The sequence below is a fragment of the Lactuca virosa genome, chromosome 4, assembly GCF_052849685.1.
Source record: "Lactuca virosa cultivar CGN04683 chromosome 4, Lactuca_virosa_CGN04683_v6, whole genome shotgun sequence".
Taxonomy (NCBI): Eukaryota; Viridiplantae; Streptophyta; class Magnoliopsida; order Asterales; family Asteraceae; genus Lactuca; species Lactuca virosa.
The window spans coordinates 223,582,367-223,589,663 of NC_136429.1; the positions used below are offsets into that span (position 1 = coordinate 223,582,367).

The following is a 7,297-nucleotide window of genomic DNA, read 5'->3' on the forward strand; positions in this document are numbered from 1 at the left end:
TCTGCTGTAGATTTCTTACACAGGGTGGGTCGAACAGCTAGAGCTAAATCAACAACAGATTCCCAATTCCTTATTAGTGCCATTTTCTCTCTATTTGTACTTGTTTTTAACCTAAATTAAGTCCTTACTCTTTGTGCTTAATGTTTACAGATACGTGTTTTACTGGTTGGTGGTCTTTGCTTGCAAGTTTACTTTCACCTACTTCCTTCAGGCAAATTATGATGCATGATATACAAGTTTTTTCGTGTGTTTATTTTAGCAGTTGTTCTACAAGATTGTCATTATATTTTGTTAAGTTACTGGCCCATTGTTATGTTGTCTATTCTTAACTTTCCAGATTCGACCATTGGTGGAGCCCACCAATATTATCAAGTACCATCCCAGGCAACAATATTCCTGGCGTGATCTTGTCTCAAAGGGTAAGCGTTGAATCTTCTATACATTTCACTTGGTTTTTGTTTATTTTTAGATCACTTATTGTATCTGATAACAACTTTTCCACTTCTATTTTGTGGATTTGTCAAAGGAGTGCTAATTTTGTGTTTATCCTGTGGCCTTTGCAAATAATAATAATGCTCTTACCTTAGTGAGCATATGGGCCCCTGTAGTGGCTGTGAGTATTTTCATCTCCACTATCAATAAGTTATCTGTTCTTTTGCATAGTTATTGAGTATTGATGATGCTTTTTGTCTGATTACATGTGATGTAGAGATGCCGGATGAATTTAACATAACATGGATTCATAGAGGGGATCCCATACTTAATGTTAGTGATTTATCAATTGAAGCAAGTAGGAACTTAGGTTTGTTGCTTGATCAACTAAGGTATCAAGCTGTGAAGTCACTCAACAATATGGTGGTTACTGTGCTAATCAAGAGGTAATTTTGTCTTCATCAAGAATTTTTCTTCTGGTAAGTTGATTTGGTTTGTTAGTGGAATTTGATTGAGATTTTGTGCATATCATATGCTTGTTGGGGTTATTACAGTTTAGAACAAATTTTGTATTATTCATTTCAATGTTATTACAATGATGATCAGGAGCTATTTCCATGTCTTTCTCTTTGATACTTTTTAATATTCACCAACCAATTACAGTTTTGAACAAATTTTGTTGTATTTATTATAATTAGGCTGAAAAATTAATTGAAATTTTGAAAATTTGAATTAAATTCTAAGACTTTGATAAAGGAGATACAAAGTTAGATACTAAGACTTTGTTATGTTATTTTGATATAATTTAGTGATTCTTCGAGTATTACCCCATATGTTCTTCCATACAGGATAAGAGTTTACAAGACAGAATCCTTAGGGCAGGAAGTACAACAGATAATACTCTTGGTGTGTGATAATTTTGTATTACTCTTTTAAAATTCTCAATACATCAGTTATGCTATCTGTTAACATCTTGTTCTTTATTATCAAGAGAAATTTGAGGAAGGCTGCAGCTCAGGAAGTGGTTGACAAAGTGAGGCAGCACAATGGTCTGTTGGTTGATCAGGTGAAATAATAACTTATTTCATGCATATTTTTTTAATGCCATTAAAGTTAAATTGTAGGGATAAACGCAAATCACAGCAATGTAATGGTTTGGCTGGTTTTCTTTTCTGATTTGAACAGCCAGACACTCTCCTGCAACTTCAAAAGGAAGATGGCACAGGCAAGGAGTATCCTTTGGGAGCTGCCCTTGAGGCCACCAAAAATACTTTGAATCAAGACAGTATAAAACTCTTATTGGTAGATCATTTTGATTCCACTCTCATACATACCATGTGTATTATTAATTAGTTGATATTGATATTGTACAACTGACATAATTTTTGTGTAGGATTTTCGTGTTGTTTTTAGTCAGGAGTTGGGATGGATATTGAAGCTAAGAGACATGATGATTGGTTGGATACATGAAGGGTTTCAGAGCTTCTTTAGACAGCTTAATGATGAGTTACTGAAACAAGAAGGCGACCCTTTATAGCAATGTAGCATTAGGTTATATAGTTAGGGAAAACCTCTTAATAACAATGTACAATCAAATCCCTTTAATATCAATGTATTACAAGTTTTTGACATGATGTTATTGGATGAAATTGATTTTTTGGTATATATTTTTTTCTATATTTTTGTATTATGCGTAAAAGAGTATCGTAAAGGCACGTCGTATATGCATATTGTAAATGGTTGCTGAAGTTTATGACACACAAATGCGTGTCATCTTCATTTATGACAGGGTCTATAATTATACGCAATGCGTGTCCTAAACGCGTGTCGTAAGGTTACGACACGCAAATGTGTGTCGTCTTCCTTTATGACAGAACTTCCTCGATATGCATTGCATGTCGTAAATGAGCGTCGTAAATGTGTGTCGTAAAAGCGTGTCGTCTCTCGTTATGACAGGGCCTTCCTTGACACGCATTTGCGCATCGTCTGAGCGTTTTACGACACGCATTCCACGTTGTAAAAGGCTGTTTTTCTAGTAGTGACTCGAACAAAAACGGAATCAATTTCTAGCCTCTTGGTAACCTTGTGACTTTCCCTGATCCAAGTTTGAGTCATGTGCTTCCAGTAGTATAGGCCTCTACTACTATTCACACCTACTCATACTCGTCCCAAGTATTGTCTCGCAGTTCCCAAGTCACCATAAAAAAGTTTGCACAAAGCAACTTTTCACACCTGAGTGTGTTCAAACAAGTACATACAACAATTTCTCCTAGACTCAACTAGGAATTTCACGTTTTTATCAAACATATTTTGGATTTCTTAAATTCACCTTCTAGAATTCTTTTTATGCATAAGCTCGATCTAGCATATCCTAATATTTTTCCTAGGTCGATAGGAATTTCACTTCCAAATTCTTCATATAAATTCTTTCTCGGGTAGTGTCTACTTTACAAGACACACTATACCAGAATTTACTCTAGTAGTGTGGAGACAAACGATCTCCAACTATCTGCATCATCTTCTAGCTCATGCAATTCACCATGCACATTTATTCATTTCATTATCCTTTCATGACATCATCATTCCTTTATATGAGAAAATTATCTTCTCATGGGTGTATCTTTTAAGTCTAGGTCATAGGAATCTATCCTAGGAAGTCTGCATTTTAACTACATCTCAGCATGTTCTACTAGCTTTGACTTGGTTCTCTGTCATTCCTAACAGCAATATCTCTTCTCATACAACACTATGAGTGTATATCTTCTTCAACTATATACTCTACCTTACTCTGACTAGTAAGTCATTCAGCCTTTCACAACCATCCTAATCATGTATGTTAAAGTCGGCTTAACACACTATGGAAATTTCATAAGGATGTGACAGAAGTCAATTGTCACTCAGTATTATTAAGTACTAAATCTGAGCATCTTGTATAGGGTTACATATCAGCTCTTACCATACCACTCGAACTGCATACTACATCACAATGTTAGGCAAGGTCTTAGCCTATTGAGTCCGAAAACTTTGTTAGCCTTTCCTTTGATCTTCATTGAATTCTTCTAAATCTTGCATAACATCAATTTCGATATTGTCGAAGTATTTATCACCATCTTCAGTTCTTCTAACTCTGTAAGGAATCACTGCTACAATCTGGTCAGCGGTGGAACAACTTGATGGATTACATCAAAACATTCATCTCTTCTGAATGTACTTTGAACACACAATATTCCTCCAAAGGTGTTATTATTTCATCAAACATAATTTGAATGTACAACACCACTTTATAGGTATTAGTACACTATTTACGGTATCACTTGATAGATTTTATTTTACGATATCCCTTGACTGTTTATTTATGAAGTTATCGATGTCAACTATCGTAAGTCTCCTTATCACCTTGAAAAGTATTATGCCGATGGAATAGAAGAAACAGAAACAGTTCTATCGACACGTGGATGCTTCGGAAGAGAAAGAGTGACATCACGTTTCTCCAAGTCATGCCCGCACTTTCGGGTATTTTATTTATTTTTTAGCACGTATTAGCATATAAGGCATCTCCCTTAAAGTATGCTAGTGCACACTATAGAAAGTGAGGTATTCAACCTAAAGTATACTAGGCACACATCGTACCATCATTACTTAGCAATTCAAGTTTAAGCCTAGAAATCCTTACCATTCCTAGTTCGCTTAAACTAATGCTCTAAAAAATTTTGAAGTAGCTTAGTACTTTAAATTATTAAGATTTATCATCATCCAATACTCCACTTAATTCTTTCCTATGGTTTGTATCCATATACTCCTAATGAATTCGTTCATATATTGAACTTCCGACGGTTTAAGTCTAAATACCAATCCGTGGTATTTAGTTCACTTAAACTACTGCTCTGATACCATGGCTGAAAGACCCCTTTCCTTACTTAACATCATTATTACTCCAAACATGCTACATGCATATTCATAAACATATTTTACATAAATGGTCTTATTACAAAAGACTGGATACAAACCGACTAACGAGGTCTTTACAAAGTTTTATATATTACATAACTTCCCAGGAATTTATACACTAAATACAAAAGCTATAATATTATTTATTCTACATATTCTAACAGTACATAACTATACTTGATGCTTATCACCTGCAATAATTAAACACTGAGAGGGATAAGCGGTGACGCTTAGTGAGTTCAATAACAGTTACAATATAACGTTATGCCATATGTATATCAATATGACAGAAGAAAAGGGGGGCAAAGAACAACAAAGGCAGATGAGTATCATATTACAGGCTTTCCATATCAATGAATAATCTAATTCAAAGATTTACAATCAATGAAATAAAACAATTTCAACATGATATACATCAATAAGACTTCATCCCATGTGGCATAGAAAATAAACGATTTCTGAATTAACATTTTGCAAGCAATTTACAGGCCTTCAGCACTACCTACCCTTCTGCCAATGCCAAAGTTATGCTTAGTCATTCACTTCATGGACAAAGGCTACATACCAGTACCAAAGTGATGCTTAGTCATTTACTTCATGGTCATAGGTATAGCTCCATTATCATCATAACACAGGAAAGCACATTGCACATATAACACATAACATACAATTGTCCCTATATTGAACTCACCGTGAAATAACCGAATGATAAAATGGTAATTTGGTCAGCACTTCATCCCTAAAAATAACTTTCTTTGACGAAACCGGGGATTTTTTTTGAAAACCGGGCTTTGTCCGGGCAGAGTTTCAACTTGAAAAGATTATTTTCTCGGGTTTTTGGAGCGTCGGGACTTGCTTCGGGTGTCGGGGATGTTTCCTAGGCTTCGGGGGGTGTTAGGGTAAATTGAGAGATGAAAGAGGGTGTGAAAGTGTTAAAATTGTAAAAAAAATTCGGAAGGTCTCGCTTTCTATTTATAGTACCCGAATCTCAGCATTACGCTGGGCGTAATTCTCCGGTACGCGGGGCGTACTGCCTTGCAAACCTCTTCGCTGGGCGTAACTTCGTACGCTGGGCGTACAAAGTGGATCAGCTCGGACGTGTCAAGGCTACGACACGTGGCACTCATGGGAAGGAGTAGGGAGGGTGACAGACTCCGGATCTCTTACACGAGTATGTTGGGCGTACTTCGGTATGTTGCGCGTACTCCTTCGGACCAACCTCGAAGTTTGTGCCATAAACTTCAAAAATTCGTATCTTTTGCATACGGGCTCTGTTTTTTACGTTCTTTATATGCACACGTACGCGAAATTATGCTCTACAACTTTCATTTAGACTTCGTCGGCTATTTTTGACTTGATTTTTAATATTTTATTTTTAACGGGTCGGGACAGGAAAAGTCTGTTAAAAATTCATAACTTCTTCATCTGACGCTGTTTTCATCTGTTTTTTTACCGTTGTACTACTATTGACGAGATCTTCGATTCTCGTTTAGGTAGTTTCGGCTAAAAATCACTCGAAAGTCTGTTATGGGTGTGGCGAGGAAGGGCACATTTCGAGGGACTGCCCGAAGAAGAAGGAGGCGGGAAGACCCAACATTCCACCAAAGCCGAAGGCAAGAGCCTTCCAGATGACGCTCGAGGCTGCAATGGAGGCAGCAGACGTCGCTTCAGGTACCTTTCTTGTAAATGGATTGCCTGCCAATATACTATTTGATTCGGGAGCAAACTATTCCTTTGTATCGCATATATTTGGAGGAAAATTAGCATTGCCTATAGAAAAACTTGATAATGCAGTAATTGTGGAAGTTGTCAGTGGCAAGTTCGTACCTGTTAGTGGTCGTATTAAGAACATAGCCATCAACTTAAACGGAAACGAATTCCATGAAGAGTTGTTACCCATAGAATTGAACGGTTTCGACATCATTCTGGGAATGGATTGGCTCAGCGCCAACGATGCCGAGATATTATGCCGAAAGAAGATAGTAAGGGTAAACCCACCCGGAAAAGAGTCATTCATGGTGTACGGGGACAAACGCAGAGTAAATTATGGAATCATCTCCCTGATGAAAGACAGAAAATGTTTGTCCAAGGGATGTGCATCATACTTGGCATTTGTTATCGATGCTACGAAGGAAAAGAAGGAGGTGCAGAGTATACCAGTGGTGTGTGATTATCCGGAAGTCTTTCCCGAAGATCTTCCCGGATTACCGCCTGATAGACAAGTAAAGTTCCGAATAGACTTGCTACCAGGAACGACACCAATAGCAAAAGCACTGTACTGATTAGCACTGACGGAGATGAAGGAGCTTATGACGCAACTTCAGGAGTTGTTGGACAACGGTTTTATCAGACCTAGTTCATCACCCTGGGGAGCTCCGGTGCTATTCGTAAAGAAGAAAGACGGAAGCATGAGAATGTGTATAGACTACCGAGAGCTGAACAAGGCAACGGTGAAGAACAAGTATCCATTGCCAAGGATTGATGACCTATTCGATCAGTTGCACGGTTCGAGCTATTTCTCAAAGATCGATCTCAGGTCAGGATATCATCAGCCAAAGGGAAGAGAGCAGGATCTTGAGAAGACTTCATTCAGAACAAGATATGGACACTACGAGTTCTTGGTTATGTCATTTGGACTAACCAATGCTCCAGCAGCGTTCATGGATTTGATTAATAGGGTTTGTAAACCATTTCTCGATAAATCCATGATAGTGTTCATAGATGACATTCTCATCTACTCAAAAAGCCAGGAGGAGCATGGCCAGCATCTACAAGAAGTGTTGGAAGTCTTGAAGAAGGAGAAACGGTATGCAAAGTTCTCCAAGTGTGATTTTTGGATCCGAGAAGTCCAATTCTTGGGTCATGTGGTTAACCAGGAAGGGATAATGGTTGACCCAGCAAAATCGAAGCGGTGACG

General features: G+C 37.6%; 1 protein-coding gene across 1 annotated transcript; it reads left to right on the forward strand.

The window, feature by feature from the left end:
- Positions 1-711: 711 nt before the first annotated feature.
- On the forward strand, positions 712-1,989 carry LOC145105652 (vacuolar protein sorting-associated protein 51 homolog). Its single transcript, XM_079042735.1, has 5 exons — positions 712-878; positions 1,281-1,338; positions 1,424-1,498; positions 1,618-1,734; positions 1,826-1,989. Exons 1-5 carry the CDS (start codon positions 712-714, stop codon positions 1,967-1,969), a joined length of 561 nt encoding a protein of 186 aa, XP_078898861.1. The 3' UTR covers positions 1,970-1,989.
- The last annotated feature ends 5,308 nt before the right edge of the window (positions 1,990-7,297 follow it).

Excerpts from the sequence above, each read along its gene's own strand:
- LOC145105652 (XM_079042735.1), top strand. The coding sequence starts at position 712 with ATGCCGGATGAATTTAACATAACATGGATTCATAGAGGGGATCCCATA. Across the intron at positions 1,499-1,617 it reads ATGGTCTGTTGGTTGATCAG|CCAGACACTCTCCTGCAACT; the intron begins GTGAAATAATAA and ends TGATTTGAACAG. Across the intron at positions 1,735-1,825 it reads ACAGTATAAAACTCTTATTG|GATTTTCGTGTTGTTTTTAG; the intron begins GTAGATCATTTT and ends ATTTTTGTGTAG.